At 39.2% G+C, this 18,751-nt stretch overlaps 1 protein-coding gene across 15 annotated transcripts in view; it reads left to right on the forward strand.

Annotated features, from left to right (window-relative positions):
* The window catches only part of RBMS3 (RNA binding motif single stranded interacting protein 3), a 721,711-nt gene that overhangs the window by 641,836 nt on the left and 61,124 nt on the right, over positions 1 to 18,751 (forward strand). For all 15 annotated transcript variants that reach the window (XM_065666137.1, XM_065666135.1, XM_065666138.1 and 12 more), the window contains 3 exons: positions 3,815 to 3,861; positions 11,167 to 11,263; positions 13,788 to 13,838. In XM_065666137.1, the coding sequence (XP_065522209.1) occupies positions 3,815 to 3,861; positions 11,167 to 11,263; positions 13,788 to 13,838 (195 nt within the window). The remainder of the gene's footprint in view (positions 1 to 3,814; positions 3,862 to 11,166; positions 11,264 to 13,787; positions 13,839 to 18,751) is intronic.

Raw genomic sequence — 18,751 nt, forward strand, 5'->3', positions numbered from 1 at the left:
ATCAGGAAGTGTCACTATTAGAAGAAGGAATAAGACCCTGTCCTTGTACTGAAACATGTGCATAACTGTAGATGAAAAGACCTGGAAGAAAATACTCTTCAGCACAACTGCTGTAGAGGCACCACCCAGTGCCTCAGTGTAGTTAATACTGCATTAAACAGAGTGACAGCTATATTCAGTTCTGGTTTTGACAGAATAAGCTGTACCTCTATCATGTGGAAGTCTGAGGCCAATCAATATTTTTTTATTTGGCATTTTGGAATTCCTGTTTGTATGCTATAGAGGAAAGTGCCGGTAATTTTCCAGTAAGTTGTTATTGCACATCAGATTTTATTCCTGATGAATAAGGATGCTTCAGACCATAAATCTTTCACTGGTCCAGGCTAACTGTTGCCTCTCCTGGGCTTCCAGCCAGCTTAATTTTGTAGGGAGGAATTGAACAATTTGATGAGAAAGAAGTAAATGGTCCTCTGTTAGCAACTATGAAATAGCAGCTGTTTAAGGCTATTCAACAATGGGAGGATATTAGCAATATTACTGGCCAAACTGTAGGTGGTGTGCCATATGCACGTATTGCCGCATACTGTGTCATACTTGTCTGATGTGAAACCTTCATTTACAGGCAAATGTGGTAGCAATATTTATAGTTGTCACTGCTGAAGTTCTTGAACAGATTCTGGTAATCTGTCATCTTGCAGCATGGATATAGAGCATGGATAAAATGATGAATGCGTAGACTTTCGTATTTTGTACTTGCCAAACCCACAGCGGTATCCCTTATTCCTAGTACCAGTATTATGCAATGGACATAATGCTAATATATGTGTCCCTGCCCATGGCATGGGGGTTAGAACTAGATGATCTTCAGGTCCTTTCCTACCCTAACTATTCTATTCTCTATATATCATGGAGTATATGCAGGTTGTCTGCAGGCACCCACATGCAGGTCTGGGGCATGAGGGTACACTGAAGGTCTTCGCATGACCATGTGCTCAAATATCCATGAGACAAGTAACTGAAAGTGGCATGAACATGTGTTTGCAGGTCTCAGGTGCACACTGAGCATTGTTAGAGCTCCCGTAAAGAGCTGCTGCAATTTATCCTTTCTGCACCCTTGTTCTTGTTAGGATTTTTTGTCTAAAATATATTGCAGACAACATTTTTTTATTATATTAAAGTTTTATTGGCTCTTGTGCTGGTTTTGGCTGTGATAGGGTTAATTTGCTTCCCAGTAGCTGGTGCTGTGCTGTTTTGGCTTTAGTCTGAGAACAGTGCTGATAAAACACTGATACTTTGGTTGTTGCTCAGTAGCACTTACCCTGATTAAGGACTTTTCAGTCTCTCATGCTCTCCCAGTGAGGAGGGACACAAAAAGCCAGGAGGGAGCAGAGACAGGACACCTGACCCAAGCTAGCCAAAGGTGTATTCCATACCACAACACATCATGCCCCGTGTATAAACTGGGGGAGTTACCCAGAAGAGACCAATCACTGCTTGGGTCAGGCTGGGTATCAGTTGGCGGGTGGTGAGCAGTGGCATTGTACATCACTTGCATTTATTGTTTTTGAGTTCCACTTCCCCTTTTAGTTTTTTATTCTCTCCCCTTGTTATTTTTCTTACGATTATGTTTAGCAGTAGTAGTATTATACTGTACTGTAGTTACTACACTCATCTCAACTCGTGGGGTTTACATTCTTTCAATTCTGCTCCCCATCCCACCTTGGGGGGAAGTGGTGGGGAGTGAGCAAGTGGCTGTGTGGTACTGAATTACCATCTGGGTTTAAACCATGACAGCTCTCTATTTGGATGAATTGTATACATTTCCATTAGTAATTAACGTAACCTTACCAAAAAATATAATGCACTGTGAATATATAAGACATAAAAATTATAAAAACAAGTTGATCATCCCTTATAATTTTCTAAGCTACTTTATTTTTACATCAACATTAGCAGTGGTTGGGGTCACCCTAAATTTAACTCTTTGACATTTTAAACTTCCAGAAATAGTAATTTTTATTTTTCTTTGTATGAAATCAGTGCACTTTAAAAAAATAGCCATGTGTCCATGGCCTTATTCTCATGAATTATCCTTTGCTTGGGAGATAGTATGTATTTTATTAAAGCAATAGCATTTTCAATAAGCAAAGTGTTTCCCCTAGCATCTGCTTAAAAGAATGAGAAAAGTATACAAATATAATAATGATATAGACTTATTTTTCTCTTGGCTACGTAAGGTAGTTTGAAGCCTACCACTTTCAGATCAGAAATTACTTTTGGCCTCTGGAATCTTGGACCATCTCCTCTTAGACCAGTGTGCAGCTGCCGGGCTAACCTGGCTGTTCTAGGAGTGCTGCCGATTCTCTGCCTGCTCATCACCAAAGCACTTACCCTGGCTGCTCACCTGCCTGCATGGGAGCTGGCCAAGCCCAAATGCTTCCTGACCTGTCTGAGTAGCCATCTGGAAGGGGGCAGATGCTGTTATTCAAAAGTACTTTGGTAGATGGGTCCAAGGGCATTAAGAACTCCCACCAGGAGCACAGGCTGTGCTGTGTGGTTGGTAAAGCCCCTGTCCTTGTAGCAAATGCTGCTGTCTTCTGTCTCGGGCAATGAGCATATGGTCTGTATGTCAAGTGGAGAGAAATACAGTGCTTTGGGGTGGGATGGTGCTGTGGCCATTTTTCAGCTGCTCCCAAAGGGAGAGCAGCATCTTGAATAATAGTGTCCTCTACTCTCTGCTTCTAGCCCTAAACAGAAAGAGATGTCTTCCCATCTCCTGGTAGTGTAACATTGCAAGTATTTTACAAAGGGAAGGGGTGGGGGAAGGAAAACAAAAAATAAAAGCAAATGCAGTGTGTGGGAGAGAGATTGTCACTTCCATGTCTTTAAGTACCGGGGCAGAAGCTAGGCCTTCCTGCATGACTCTGACTGCTGTCTTAGAGCACAAGGTAAAGTGGGAAATTCAGTCCCCAGCCCTGCTCTCTCCCTGCCTTTCCTGCAGTACCTGTGGATGTCTGCTAATGGTGGTGGTGTTGACGGTTGTTAACTGGATGCTGCCAAATCCTTTTGCACAGGTCACCATCTGCTTGGTGGTGAATGGCAGTTGAAAGGCTCTGTGTAACCCATTAACAAATTCTTTCACTGTCCAGACATCTGAAGTATTTTAAAAGCCTTGTTTAAAATCTCAAGCACTTTCTGGTTTTTGGGGGGGTTTTTTAACTTTTTTTTCTGGTTTTGGTTGGTCTTTTCTGCTTCACAGCCCACATTTTGTTTCTTGACTTGTGGTATTGAATTAACTGTAAGTACAAAGTGACAGCCTAGGGAAATGGTAGAGTGGGGTCATGCAGGGCTTTACTTTGTAAGAAAGATGAGACTCCTTCCCTGAGAAGCTTTTGTGAAGTTGGCTTTAGAGTATTTACTAACTACCTGTCTCACAGGCAACAGCAGAATTTGGCCCTGTCTTGTTACAGTGGGCAATCAGATGTAAATGCCTTGATCTCAGTGGAGTTATTCACTGATACTGGTGCAACAAAACCACCGGTTGCCCTAAACGTTATGGAGAGATGACAGTCAACATACTGAACAGATCTGTTTCTTGGGGATCTCACAGGCAGGGGACCTAGCCAATCTGTCTGTGCTGCTTTGGGCCATCTGAGCTTCCCTGGAGAATTTAGATTTCCATCTAAGCTCCAGTCAGCCTTTATTCATATTGGCTTAGAATATGTTTAATGGGTTTTTTCTTGTTTTGGGTTGTTTTTTTCTTTTCCCCTGCAGTAATAGTAAAAATCTGTTTTTCTTCCCTAACTATGTGCAGGCTGGCATGGCTTTGACTTATGATCCAACAGCTGCTCTACAGAATGGGTAAGGAATGCATGTTTTCTTACGCCTATATAAAAATGATTTTGAATGCCATCTTCTGTTTTCTCTTTCTGTGGTGAAACTTATTCAGAAGTTAATTCACTCAGTCATATTTTGTCTGAAGCATGTAATGCTATATTGTCAAGTTCTTCCTTTAGCTTCTCTTTTGTTTTTATGCCCTCTTGTTTGTAATATCCATTTGAATGGGAAGTTGTTTTTCCTAATACTTTCCATCTCTGTTTGGCAAATGCTAGCGGATGTTTTTTTTTAATCTGTCTCTGTCATGAAGTGGAAACCAGTAAAGTTTCCCTTTACTGACTTTGCTTTTGTTAAAATAATCATTGAAGATTCCAGCATATTTCGGATAATAGATCTGTTACTTCATCTAGGGTTCTCTCTACAGGCTGGCGGGCTTCCATGGCATTGTCTGAATAGAAATAGCAAATAGGGAGAAAGCCTTAAATTAGTGTGTAAGCAGATGGTATTTAGGGGTAAAATTCTCGGCAACACAGCTTCATTTCTCAGCTACTGTTTGCTGACACAAAGAATTGTTCATCTTTTCAAATTTAGCAAAGATGTTACATTGTCGTGTCATTTACCTGAATGATTATATTTCCAATTATTTCATGAGCTAGAAAAACTGAACCTTGAAATGCAGCTATCCTTTAGGTTAACAACAATTTTAGAGAATCAGGAGGTTTGGCCGTTAACTCTGGGACAGTCAGTCTTTGATCAGAGAGGTGTTTGTTATGATTATCAAATTCCATGCATACTCCCATCTGTGTTCTCCAGCTGAAGGGAGGAATATATTGATATAGACGAGAATGGGTTTATTTGTTAAATATTTATTAGGGCACTGCTAGTCAAAGCATTTATGAAAAGAATAACATTCCCAGTAGTTAAAAAAAAATAATTAAATCAATGGTAATAGTGTATTTTGCTTAAGTGCCCTTTACAAGCAGTAGCTTTGTAGGAGTTATGACAATCCCATGCTTTGGTGGAAGTCGCTAAATCAGAGAAGCTCAGAGAGAGAGGGTTTTTTCAGAGTTGTTATTTCAGGATCCTCAGGATCTGTTTCCCTGTTCTGACCTTCCAAACTCTTTGAAAGTCTTTCTTCTCTATCATCATATTTTCCAGCTGGTAACACATTATAGGCTATAAATAAAACCCTCACTATTACATAGTCCACCAGTGTTTCATTTGGACAACTGGCTTTTATTTCTAATGAAGTCCAGCATGTCAGTTGCATGAATGTTTTGGAAACTGTATTTGTATGATGCTTTGAGATTAATACCATCTTACTTCAAGAATCATGTTTCTGGAAATTGTGAAAGTTATCTCAGGATTAGACATTATTTATATCACAGAGTACCCAAAGTGCTCAGGTATTCAGGGTGTGCAAATGGTTTGGTCACCCAGTTGTTTGAACACACTGACACTGATCATTGGGAGAAGAAGTAGTACTCAGTGGAGTATTTCAGCTCTGCAGTTTTTTAAATAACTCTTTTATTTGTAAAGCATGAAATAAACTACAGCACTGGATATCTCTGTAAGAGTGACAATTAATTACCACTTTGGCATATCTCTTCTTTTAGATATCAAAATATTTTCAGTTTCGTTGGGACAAAACCATCTCAGAAACATCTCCCACTAGAAGAAGCTCTTACTATTCAGAAAAATTGATTTTTCCACCAAAAGTTACACAACAGTCATTCCACTCTTTGGTTGCATCTTTAAAATGCTGTCACCTGAGGATCACCAGAGCCCTTTGGTTACCCAGTTTCTTTTTAGCTTCCCAGGCATTCACTTTATAGTCTCTACATATACCGTAGTCATAAATTTTTAGTGGTTTTCATAAGCCTCTTTAATTGCAAGTACAATAAAAATCTAGCTCATGGCTTTTATTTTATCTGAGTCCAGGAACACCTCAGTGCTTTGCTTGTAAAATGTGCAAATGCAATTTGTTGCTTACTGACATAAGACACAGGTATCGTAGCAGGTGTGTGGCCATGTTGAAAGAGAATTAAAGGCTCTTAAAAACTAAGAAGTAAATCAGGCTAACTTAATCATCAGTGAAGGGGTTTTAGGCAAACCTGCTGGCCTTCCTCACAGCTAGTGACCAATTAAGAAGCGAGCACAAAACAAGAAGTGAGCACAAAACTGCCGCTTGCGCCCTCTTCTTTTGATGGTGTGCCCACACCCACCCTGTAGTTAAAATGCTGCATAATACTTTGGTAGTAAGGTAGACCAAGCCATTCAGGTTTGCATGGAACAGTGTTTCCCAAAGATCTGTAAAACAAAGACCACTTCCTTGTAGCAAGCTTGTTCAGTGCAGTGGTCAGGTTAAGCAGGTGTTGACCTTACACACAGCTCGGGACCTGCTGTGGTAAGCATGAGTCACACAGTCCAGTCCTTTGGGTGCCCATCAGGGTGGAGCTTAGTGACCTGAGACTGGAGATAGGAAATGTAAAGATACCCAAGCCAAGGTGAAGATTCAGGTCAGGTATGAATTACCAATAAAACTTAAAAAGAAAGATTGACCACACATGCTGATGTCTAGTAGAGTCCTTTGTGGCATTGACAGAAGCAATTTGATGCATGTAAATTGTTAATTCCACACAGGATTATATGGAGGATGAGAGCCTACTAGAGAGACATGTCTCTGCAGGTGTCACAATTCCTTAAGACACATGGATTACATTAGGTTTTGGGTTGAGGCATAACCAAGCCTCAGGGAAAGGTCTGGACTCTTGTATGTTGTCCACATGAGAAGGTGGGTTCTTACTGCTCTTGGTGTGGTACTATTCACTTTTATTACTGTATAACTGCATATTTTCCTTGAAAATCTATAGCAGGAATAAAATAAAAGAGTTAGAGGCTAAGATTTTTTCCTCACAAAGGAATAGATAATTTTCCTGTGAGTCTATTAAAGCTTGGTTCTCCATTTCATTATATTGGTTTTATGCCCATGTAACTCTGTTTAAGCATCCAGTGGAGTTACACTGGTGTAAAACTGATATAATGGAGTGGAGAATCCAGCTCGTGTACCGTAGCATAGCAGTATGAGATACTGAAGATGTGGTAACCACACACTTCAATAGATAAGCCCTTTTCATCTGCCAGTCTCTGTGCCTTTTTTGTTTTGCAATCAGCCTTTTCTGAATTGCATTTACAAAGGTTTGCAGGTTTTATTTGGGGAGTAGTGTGCCTGTTGTAATATGCTATTGATTTTCCAATCTGTGATATTAATACTGTTTTGGTGATTTAATGCGCTCATCCAAAGAATGAAATAGAGCTGTAGTATTTGCACTGTAAGGATGCTCATTTAAAATGTTCCTGAGGATTGAGTCCTCTTGGCCATTTGACTAAGATTGCAGTGTGCTGCAACAGCTTAATATCTGATGTCTAGGGGACTATACTGTGCATTTGCTGACCAGTGGGCTCAGTATTCAGATAGGTCTTTTCCATCTCAAGCATCTGACTATGATGTGGCTTATTGCAACAGAAAATTGCTGCCTTGATAATGCTTGGTAATACTCTTACATTATGTGAGCCCCAGGGTACTATTTATGAATCTAACTTTTTCAGTACTGCCCACAGGCACAAGGCATGAGCAAATGGTGTTTATTGCAGTGCAAATAGGATCTTGCTCTTGTGCAGATTCTGTGTGGAAGTTTGCACATTCCCCTGTAGGATGAGAACCATATGGAATTCTTTTTTTTTTTTCCTTTTTGGCAGGGAAATAGCGACCAGACCAGACTACAGATAATGCAGTCCCCAAATGTGGACGGAGGGTTGATGCGGGAGGGGGGAGTATGTGTTTTGTCTGTTAAGCAACATCTTAACACATTGCCTCTATGTTCCTGATGATGTACAGAGAATATGGCTCTTTTTAACTTCTCTTAAAAACATTGTCTTTTGAGCCCTTTTGTGGACCATTCTTCAGGAGCACCTAGGAGCAGCTTTTTGCCTCCTAGGGATGAGTTTTCCCTGTGTTTATGGAATCTGGGCATGCTGATAAGGTCTGTTTTTAATACAAGGACAATGTCAATTTTGCCTCACCCCTGCCACCTGCCTTTCTATACTTTTGCTTCTATCATTGCAATTGCACATGAGGAGCAGGGATACTGGATTGCACATGCAAAAAAACTGCATGGATAAAACTATTGTTTGCCCATGGGTCAACTACCACAAAGCCTACAGCTCTCAAAGTGCTATAATAGTTACTGTATATTTTAATGCCAGGGAACCTGGGGGTGTGGTTGAACATATCTAAGATGAGTCAAAGCCAGTATAACATATATCTCTTTCTACTCCTTTTTCTGGTGTACGTATTCTGATGACTGAGAATCTTGTGTTCCCTTGGACTTACTTATAGCATGCATCTTCCACTTCATTTCATCTCTCCCTAAGCCTAAAGGAAAAAAAACAACAGGGAAAGCCTAAGATCAAATACGTCAAGGTCAGCAGGGGCAGATCTTGCTGGGATGCTCTAGGGTTTGCACCAGAACAGACTACTCTTACATTTTTAGTCCTCCTCTCTTTCGTTAGGTCCCCAGCATGACACTTATGCCAATAACATATTAGGAGCTTAACCTGTTTTTATGTAAAGGGAGTTTGGGGAGATGCCTCTGTGTCCCATGGGTGACAGCGTGTTGAGCCCTCCTTGTGAGCAGGCGTGTGAGCAGAGCGGTGTGTGGCTCCGACAGGTTGAGTATTCCACATCTGCTTCAGACTGTCACTGTTGACAATCTTCTTCTCACCATGCCACTGTACTTCATGTGTGGCAGAGATATCTACCCCGTTTTTTATATCCCTTTGGGCACAAGTGATGCTGTGGCAGGAAGACAAGCCTTTGTCTCTGGATGTAAGGGATTCCTGGTTGCAAAATATTTGACGTACAGGCTGTCACAGTGACTCAGGTTGTTAAACTTAATTTGTTATTATTAATATTGGAATATATTAACTGAATTTTCTGACATAGTTATTTGCTGCGTCAGATTTCCTTCCTTTCTCTTCTTTGATGCTCTGGTGCATGAATTTTCACACTCTAGCTGAGTGTCCTGATAGTGCATTTTTTTTGATGCTTATTTGAGAGCATTCCAAACTGCGAGAGATAAATGGTATTGGCAGGGGTGTTGGAAGGGTTGTATTTTTCACATTACCAGAGTGTATATTCTACAGGCTTATGTACTATTCAGATAACTGCATCTCTAAGCTAAAACTGAAATGTTTAGCTGTCTGTCAAGTTCTTGGCTTAGAACAGGTTTTCTATAAATTTCGTAGTATTTGCTGGGATATGCTGGAGAGTTTATTCCAAAGAGTCGGCACTACTTCCAAACGGAAAATTATTTCTTCCCTGTACTCATCTTTGTCCGAGCAGTTCATACATGGTCTGAGCACAGTATTATTGCCAGGCTGGTGGACAGAATGAGAATAGAATGAACAAAAATGTGTCCTTTTTTTTTTTTTTCTCAAAAGATTTTTGGTTTTACACTGTCCTTCAGTTTAAGAGGTTTATATGTATTTCTGTACATTAGAAATTTTACTCATAGAGTAAATTCTCTCAGTCTGCCATTGACTGTTCTCATTTGCTGCACACAGCATTTTTTTAGTCCATCTGCTTAGTAACAGCATAGCCAAAATGATTTCTGGTTAACCTCATCTGGGAAAAGACCCCTGTAACAGGATGTAGATAACATATGCATCATGCTAATGCCATAGATGAACATGGCTAATGGCTTAAAAATCCTTTCCCCCACCCAGTGTTGTATGAACTTAATGTTTGACACAAGCAGTGGGATACAAATGCCTCTGAGTTCTCATAATAGAATATATATAAAATTGGGCAAAGGCACAGTTTTAAAATAGTCTCTGTGCAAGCATTGTAAGGGCAGATGAATGTTCCTAAAATAGCAATATATTTCTATTAAACAATCACTCAGACGCCACCTGCTGCTTTTGGCATTTTAAAATCTTATTTGGAACAGAGAGAGCAAATGATTGCTTCTCTGTCTCCCTCTCCCCTCCTAACTTTGAAGGTTTCTGCCCAAGCTACAGAGACAGCAGCCTGCTTTTTTGAGGCTAGTGATTGGATGAAGTCAGTGGTTCTTTGAGCCTGCATCCAGAATGAATGCATCCAGTCTGAACTAGACTGATTAGTACTAAATCCGGGATGCTAGGGCGATTAGGAAATAGAGCACTTGTTTAAACACCAGTAATGATATTTTTGTTGCATGGCTCTCATGGAAAGCTACTGTTGATTGCCTCAGTGTGGGGAGAAAAAAACACACAACATTGAAAAGCCCTATAAAAAGGCAGGAAGTGTAATCCACTATTACAGAGAGAGCATACGTGCAAAATCTGTTACACGTAAGACTGGTGAACACTATGAGAACAATCTGCATGGGATTTAAATCTTACAAGAGAACACTGCACAAGAGTGTTTCTTGGAGTCCAAAATAGCAACATTTTGACAGCTGTAAGACCACAAACATTGTTTTTCTAAGCAATTTTATTTTTCTGGCTTACAGTTAAAACTAGAAAAAGGGCAAATGCAAAAATCTTTACAAGCACACACTTATTAAGTACTTACACAATCCATCAGTAGCAATATTTTCCAAGTGATTATCAGTAATCATTAACCCACAGGGGACGAGAAGAAATATAACATTTATTGCCATCAAACAAGAGATAGTGCAACTTCAGTTCATAACATGCAACAGTGGAAATAAGAACAACTAAATCTGAGTTTTTCAATGCTGCCTGGGGCATTTAGACTCATAATTCCTGATACATTTCACTAGAAGGTGGGTTTTTTTTTCTCTACCTAGATGAATATGAAAATTTTAGCCAGAGCGTTTGTAGCCATCCCTTAATAAAATAAGTCAGGCATGTATATGGAATGTGTTATTCTCAGCAGTGAAGCATTAAGATCTGAAAAGAAAACAGTACTGCATGTAGAATTGAAATCAGTAATATTGTCTTCAATATCGCATAAGAAATTTCTTTCACTAGCTAGCACTCTGGAAAATCAGCTGTCTTTGCATTTCAGATAATTACTTCTTGTATACCGAAGTTCTATATTTGTGCTAGTTGAAGTGAAAAAATATGCTTAGTGTAAATATTCCTCCTCCTTTCCATTTTCAAGATCTGTTCAGTGGAGCCATCACATCTTCTTTATTGTACTTTTGGAAATAGATGGACATAATTACTTGTGTAGATTCTGTTTGCCTTGGAGGCAGTGAATTAGTTAGTCAAAGCCTACCAGTCAAAAGGTTCAAAAAATCTCGCTTTTGTTCTTTGCAGATTTTATTCCTCACCGTACAGTATTCCAACAAACCGCATGATTCCACAGACATCAATCACGCCATTCATTGCTGCTTCCCCTGTCTCTACATATCAGGTACGTCAGATTTGCGCTTGTCTGCTATGTTTCCCAGTTAATTATGTTTTGGATGTGGATGAAGACAGAGCTTATACCACAGAAAATTCTTTGACTGCTAGTGCTCTTGAGTCACACTTTAAACAAAAGGCTTTCTAGTAGTATTCAGGTATCATCTGGTGTAGGGTTTTAAGTGTTTTCCGAATTCTTTACACTAGCAATGAAAGCCAAAGTTTTTGGTTTTTTTTTTTATTTCAAGCAGCTTCTCTAGTAAACAGAATTTTGCTTCATTTCCAGTTGACAGCAGCAGAAGCTTATCATTCTTACTCAAATGTATTGTCATTTTGGCTGCCCTTCATTAGCCGACAGTTTTAAATGTGGGGGTTTTATGTTTATGTTAACTGCGTCATATTTTGATCTTTTGACTTCAGCTGTATTTGCTGCAGTAACAGCATCATTTAAAAGTGCTCATTTTTATCCAATAGTCACTGATAAGGCAAGTTACTTGAGGATAGCTGTCCTCATAGCCTTCTTCAGTTTCACACACATTTTGTCATTCAGAATTTCATTTCAGCATATCCCTCACATATCTCCACTGGAAAATTACTGCCATGCTCTGGCTTTCTGAGATGGAAGTCAAAACCAGGTTGTATAGTTTTATTACTAGCTGCTCGCTGGAAAATAATCACTTTATTCTGAAGTTGGTCATCAGCTATACATTTTCCCATTTCAGTTATTTCTGTCCTATAGCATCAGTGTTCTTCCTGAGTCCTGCCTGAGATAAGCTACCTAAACTCACAAAGCTGCATGGTGGGTTGTTATTAATGTTAGGGTTGATTTCTTGGGGTGAAGTTTCAGATGGTGCGCTGCTGCTTACAGGTAATTCTGGGAGGTTGTGCTTACACTTCCTGTGTTTTAAACTTGATCTTCAAAGAAGAATGATTCTTGTGTGACTACGTAACACTTGCCAAACAGGATGTTCTGGTGAGATAAATTCAGTAAATTTCAGTAAATGGTAGCAGCAAATAAATGTCAGTGCCAGAAACATACAAGTGCAGCTCACATGCAAGTTAATCAGTCGCAAAGCTGGCTTAAGAGTCATACCTCCTCCATCTTCAGGTCACTGAATTCAGGCCACCCAGCCACTTACTCCCATCACTGCTCCACAGTTCACAGTTGCTCCCTTCTTCCATCCTGACTTGAATTAAAGCATCAGTTTGTGGTTTGGTGCATTTGCGCCAAAGCTGTTGATTTTTTTATTTATTTTTCAGTCCATATGATTCTCCGTAGATAGCTTGCAGTGTAAACCCAAAGGCATTTGCCCTGGCACAGAGGAGGAACTGCAATGCTGCAAGAGTGGGAGCAATGAACAGCAGCAAGCTGTGGCAGCTCTAACATATGTTAACTAGTAGGGAGTCACAGCAGAAAATTTTGTAGTAGAGGTGTGTTTGAGTGTGTGTGCTCTGGGTTTGGTTCTAAAGATATTTCACTAAACTTGCTTTTCAACAGAAAATCTACTTTGACAAACTTCAACAAGTGTAGAAGCACACAATTCTGCAATTAATTGTCACCACTTCCTTCATGAACAAAATCACAGCACATCTGGAGAATTGGGACCTTGTAGCTCTCTCCTAGTCATCCCTGCACATGCTCAGTCTGAGATGCCATGTGCCCATCTCTATGATCTTGGGGATGGCTAGAGAGGTGCCCACTGTGTACTTCCTGTGTTTTGTGATGCCCAGACTCATGCAAAAGGAAACTAGGATGCACAGTTCTTGGGGCTGAGTCTGAGTAATGATAGCATGTTCATGCTTAGCACAAGTTGCGGCTCAGAGATGCCACCACAAATACACAGTCACTAACTGTTGGTAAAATTGGTATGTCTGTGAAATCTGGTACTTGTCAGTTATAAGGCAGAACAACAAGGAAAGACATTGGTAAGGCATATAGAGTTCTGGTAGAAATGGACCCCACGATGCCCAAGGAAAGAGCTAATCCTGGAGGGCAAGGACATCTTAAGCCAGCTTTGCCATCGAAGCTTTCAATTAGAATAAGCTTCAAAACCTCTTAATTAGATCTGCAGTTCTTCCTGGAAGCAAATCTTTCTGGCGTCTCTGAAAATGTTACACCTTTTGAAGTTCATACAGATACTTTTCAAAATAAACTTTGAACATTTTATGTCTCCTGCACTGTCAGTTGGATGACATGTTAATGACTATTGATGGATGAAGGCAAACAATACAAATGAAAAGTAGGACAACATGGAATATTGAAGACTGCATTATGAGATGAAACGGTGTGGATCATAGAAGGGGCACAGTGGTTCAGACTTCTGACTTTGGTAGAAAACATCATCAAATTGAATTTGAAAGCTTTTCTCTTTGTCAATAACTTTATGAAGCATAAATGAATTTTGCATTGAATTACATGACTTAAGTCCTTTGCAAAAATTAGCTCCATAGTTGTAATAGAAAGAATATTTTCAAGTAAATCTTTGAGCTTCATTTTAAACTTTTTGTGCTAATTTAAAGTATTTGATATGCAGGTCCAGAGTACTTCATGGATGCCTCATCCGCCATATGTTATGCAACCAACAGTAAGTGGATACTTGCTTATATCCCGCTAAAAGTGCTTATGCTGTAGCTTTGCTCTGCTTGTCAGCCACATTAAAGTCCAAGGTCATATAAGAGCAGTCAGCTTTTTGGCAAGAGCCCCCTGCTGTAAAGATTCTGCTTCTTTAAGGAACACCATTTGATTAGTGAAAAGGGGAGGATGGGTGATTTGTTATCTAATTGCATTGATAGAATAACAAGCTCTAAAGTGTTGCCACTGAAGCTTTGCTTCAGAATTGCCAGGTTCAACATATTACCCCTCCCTTACATGCTTATCCATCAAAAAAGTCCTTTGTAGTTGTATATACTTTAAAGGTTCCTCAATGCTTCGGAAATGCCTTTCAAGTACTGGAAAAGGGTAAAGCACAGCTGTCTTACGGAGCCTCTGCCAAATCTGAATCTGGTTTATGATTTGACCAGTCAATTATTATTTTTCTTTCCTGAGTAAATTGTCATCTTTCATCAATTTATAACTACTACTTAAAGCTGCATTACACTTCTACCAGCATTCATTAGAAGTGCAAGTGATTTTTTGTTTACCTCACAAAAAAGTTTTGCTACACTTTGCCTCAATATTAGCTATATACCAGAAGGAAACAACATACGGAATTCCATCACGTACAGATCACTTTAGTTTCATTTGATCAGTTCCTCAAGTACAGATCCATTTAAGAGTTGTCATTAATCAGAATTGTGTACTCCATGTAAGCATCAATGCATTGATTTACATGAGGAGGGTAAAATTAAAATAAAGATGCATTGCTTAGGATTGTTTTCAGATATTTTGACTTTATAATAGAATAACCTCTGGTTGGAATTAGCTATACAACAACATGGATATAATTACATTGCATATCTGTTTAGTAGCACAGGACTCTATTCCAATTTGAAGCCCTCTTCCACATCCGTCAATTCTTTGGAGACAAGTTTTTCAGTTTGGAGAGAAGCTGTATTGAACAAAATCACAACTAAAATCAGTCCTGTAGTCTAATATTTGGATTTAATTGCAGATCGCAAGAAATCTTGGATGTGTGTGCATGGTGAGTTATCAGACTTGTGGAAGCCAAAGGATCTCTGATCCTTGCTTAAAGACTCCCTTTCTAAAAAGAAAACCTAAGTACTTTACCAATCCCAGTTCTTGTATATACGTGTGTTTGAGTTTTAATTGACAGCCTTCAGCCAAGCATTTTTCTGCAGTACTAGAAGAGGTATTTTAGTGTGGTAATTGGGTCTATTTACTCCTTGGTAAAGGGCTGTGAAGAGAAAAATAACTTTTATAATGAGTGGCGCCCTCAATATCGCAAGCTAAATTTGCATTCATTGCCATCCAGAGTTGTGTCAGTGAAAGGATTTGTGCTTGTAGGTGGAAAAGTAGAAGGACAGTGGATAAGTGGTGTAACATCTCAGTTCCAGTGTTGTTGCCATTATGGGTTACCTTCTTGTGTTGTCTGTAGTAATCCCAGTCTCTTCACTGAAATATTTTACCCATATGTTCCCCAAGATTATGTTCTTAAATAAATAGACATGAGGCATTTAGCAGTGAAGAAATATAAAAGGAAAAAAGCACATCTACCATTCCCCAGGCTTCATTCAGAGATGAATTCCTTATTAGAAATGTGTGAAAAGTTGTCAGAGAATTACTATACAGAGGCTTCAAGAGGTATCAGAATCAATGGCCCGTTTTGAAAGAAAATAAAGAATCTGAGCCCATTGTAAGTTTGCTGTAGTTTTATGCCTAACTATAGACTCTATTCTAGGCACCTCCATGGCTAAAAAAAAAAAAGAAATAAAGAAAAGATTACAATAAAGTTGGCAGAGTTTAGCACACAAGTTTTGGTAATGCTGTGAGCTGATGAATCTGGGAACTTTCTAGTATGGTTAGCTTTTTGTGTCTCCTTGTAACTTAGTTTGCCATGTTATTATCTAAATTGCCACTTCATAATATATTATGAGATGTCCACTGGAAACCAGTTCACATAAATATTACATCTCCCTTGCCCCAGGAACGAGAATGTTTTGTTAAGCTTTTATTCTTCAGAAGTAGAGATGAACTCCTATAGAAAGCACAGTTTGAATTGCTCAAATGCTGGTGGATAATTCTTTGGTTTGATTATAAGTTTCTACTCTATCATGTCACTGGATGATTAGCTTTTCATTTCCGACAGAGAGTCCTACTTGATATTTATGTATAATTTAATACCACATAGTGTTCCTCATGACAGGAAAAATAGGCAGGACCATGCTGTAGAGGAGACAAAGGAGGTTTTTAATTCAGTGTGCTGCTCACAGACAGGACTGTTTCCTCCCTGTCTGGCAAGCTTGACAACAGGAGGGAAATGCTGTGCCACACAGTTCTACTGCCCTGTGTCTGCCTGCTTCTTCTCTGCCTGCCCATCTCATCTCCTTTGCCACTTGCCTGCCCACTCATTTAAATACCATGCTTTTTCTTCAGTAGGTTGGCCTCTCAGACATCCTACTCATTTATTTCCCTTTATATATAGATTTCAGATACATTTTCCTGATGTGTGTCTGCATGTGTTCTGTATCCATTTACTTGGTGGATTAAAATAAGAAACACTGTAGTAAAAGACTGCATCTCCAATTCCTTCTGTAGCTTTTTAACTACAACCACATAAGACTCTGACCCTAAGAAATAACAATAACTTATATATTAACTGGAAATGATTCACATGTATTACTTTCCATTCCCCAAGCGTGTTTGTCTTCTTACTTTTGTGATCTCCTGAAAAGCAGATAACAACCAAGATGTCATTATGTGAGAAAAGGGGAGCCTTTTTTGTTTTCCTAATGGGACAAAGTCAGACGGGCAGTCAAGGACCCTAGGTGCATCATAATTTACTCATTTTTCCTCTAACTTAACCTTGATATTGTAGGTTGATGCCAATGAGAAACTGCAAATAAAATTTTAAAAGGGCTTTTTATTTTCTGTTACCAGTGATTTTTGCTAGCCTTATACTAAGAGCTATGGAAAATTAATGTCAAATAGGTTGAGGTAGCATTGCTATTTCAGAATAAATAGTATAAAAAATATTCTTCTGATGACATAGTAGGGTCACATGTGGAAACCTCTCACATATTTGTGCTTGCACAACCTTCACGGTTTTGGAAAACAGGATTCCTGAATCTTGTGAACATGATGAAAAATTTACCTTGGGGCTTATGTGTGACTCAGACACTTCTGAAAAATATACCCTTTTTAAATTGAAACTTCACCACTTTTTGACCATATTGACTGCACTGTGTCCAAGTAAGAATGCCTCAGATTTGCCAGATTTGTTCCTTGCCACGTCCCCTGGTCCTATTCCCTAGCTGTAATGGAAGACAAGCTCCAGAAGAGTTACAGCAATGTGGGTTTGGATTTATATTGGCATAACATTTAATGCACTGATGGCAGTCTGGGTTCTGTGTAGTTAACTATAGCTTTCGAAGTACAGTGCTCATTCATCCCTATTTGAAACAAGTCTTGTATTTCATTACTGCCTGAGGATAACAATAGATGGATAGTGGTGACAGAATCAAAACATAAATGGGATAAGAGTTATTCTGGGGATTTATAACATTTGCTATATTAGTGTGTTTTTCCTGTAGTCCCTAAAGGCTGTCTGGCGGCTCAGGGAAAACTTTGAAAAACATGTTGTTTGAAGTCAATTCACATATAGATAATCTTCATTTTTATTAAAGATGACATTTGTGTAAAACTTTCCTGATTCAAATCTTTATTACAAATAATACATGTACTCTTCCTGTCTAAAGGCAAATTATTTTAGTGAACCAACAGAAATGCTCTACCCTAATACTGGATGTGCACAGTTATTCTCTTTTATTTGCAAGTAAAACTGTGGGACTATAGGTAATCACTGCGTAGGCGTAAATAGACATTCTTGTTAGCCTGGAATATTTTCTGCCCAAGAGCTGCAGAAGGACCATGACAATGGCATGAAGGGTGCAAGCAGAGCAGCATATGGAAAAACCTGCCATTGATAACAATGAAGTCTGTTGGGGAGAACCTCTCTTCTGCATGTTTCTCAAGGCCTTACAGCCTCTTTAGAAAGGTCAATGTCTTAACAAGCACCCTTATTATTTTTTTTTTTTCTGTCTTCCTTCCTCTGGACCATGACTGAATGTAATCTGTCTGTCTTTATAGGCAACAACAAAAACATTTCTTATTTCATAAGCAGTGTAAAACCCCTACTTTGGTGAGAAGTGAGGCTGAGTAAGGACTCCAGATTCTTGCCTTTTGATTGTTGTGCATGAATGTAGCATAAAAAGTACAAACTGTCCAACTGAAATATATCAGTTTTCATTTTCTCACTAGCAACTCTGTTGTTTTGGATAATACCCAAAATACCACAGCAGTTTCAGTGTTTTGATTCCTGTGCTCTTGAACAAAGAAGTTCCTTGTGCTCAGTTATGTGTTGTTCTCCCGAGGCAGCTTTTTCTACCTCCCATTTGTTGCTCTGCGTTTTTAGCAAATAGAGCCAGGAGTCCATCTTGCCTTTGCCCGTCTGAGTGTAAGGGAACAAAGTATGTCCTCTGCAGACAGTTGTGTCCTGTCTCCAAGATGAAATGTGAGAGTTCGGCTAGCTGGTATGAAAAGTAAACAGGAAATAATCCTTAGAAATTGGAATCTCCAGCTAGTCTTTTAAGTTTTAGCTGTGTATTTTTAAGAGATCCTTTGAAAATGAACTTACTTGAACTTTTAAGGCTAAAGAGTTTAGAGGCTGAAATAACTAACCAAATACCAATGCCAAAGTTTTGCTGCACAGTTTTAATTCCAGTGTTTCCCAAGGCAGAACATTAAGGACTGCTAATTCTATAACTCTGATAATCAAGGCAGTAATTGGCAATATTCATTTGGGACAGCCAGGCTCACATG

Source organism: Lathamus discolor, chromosome 2 (assembly GCF_037157495.1).
Source record: "Lathamus discolor isolate bLatDis1 chromosome 2, bLatDis1.hap1, whole genome shotgun sequence".
Classification (NCBI taxonomy): domain Eukaryota; kingdom Metazoa; phylum Chordata; class Aves; order Psittaciformes; family Psittacidae; genus Lathamus; species Lathamus discolor.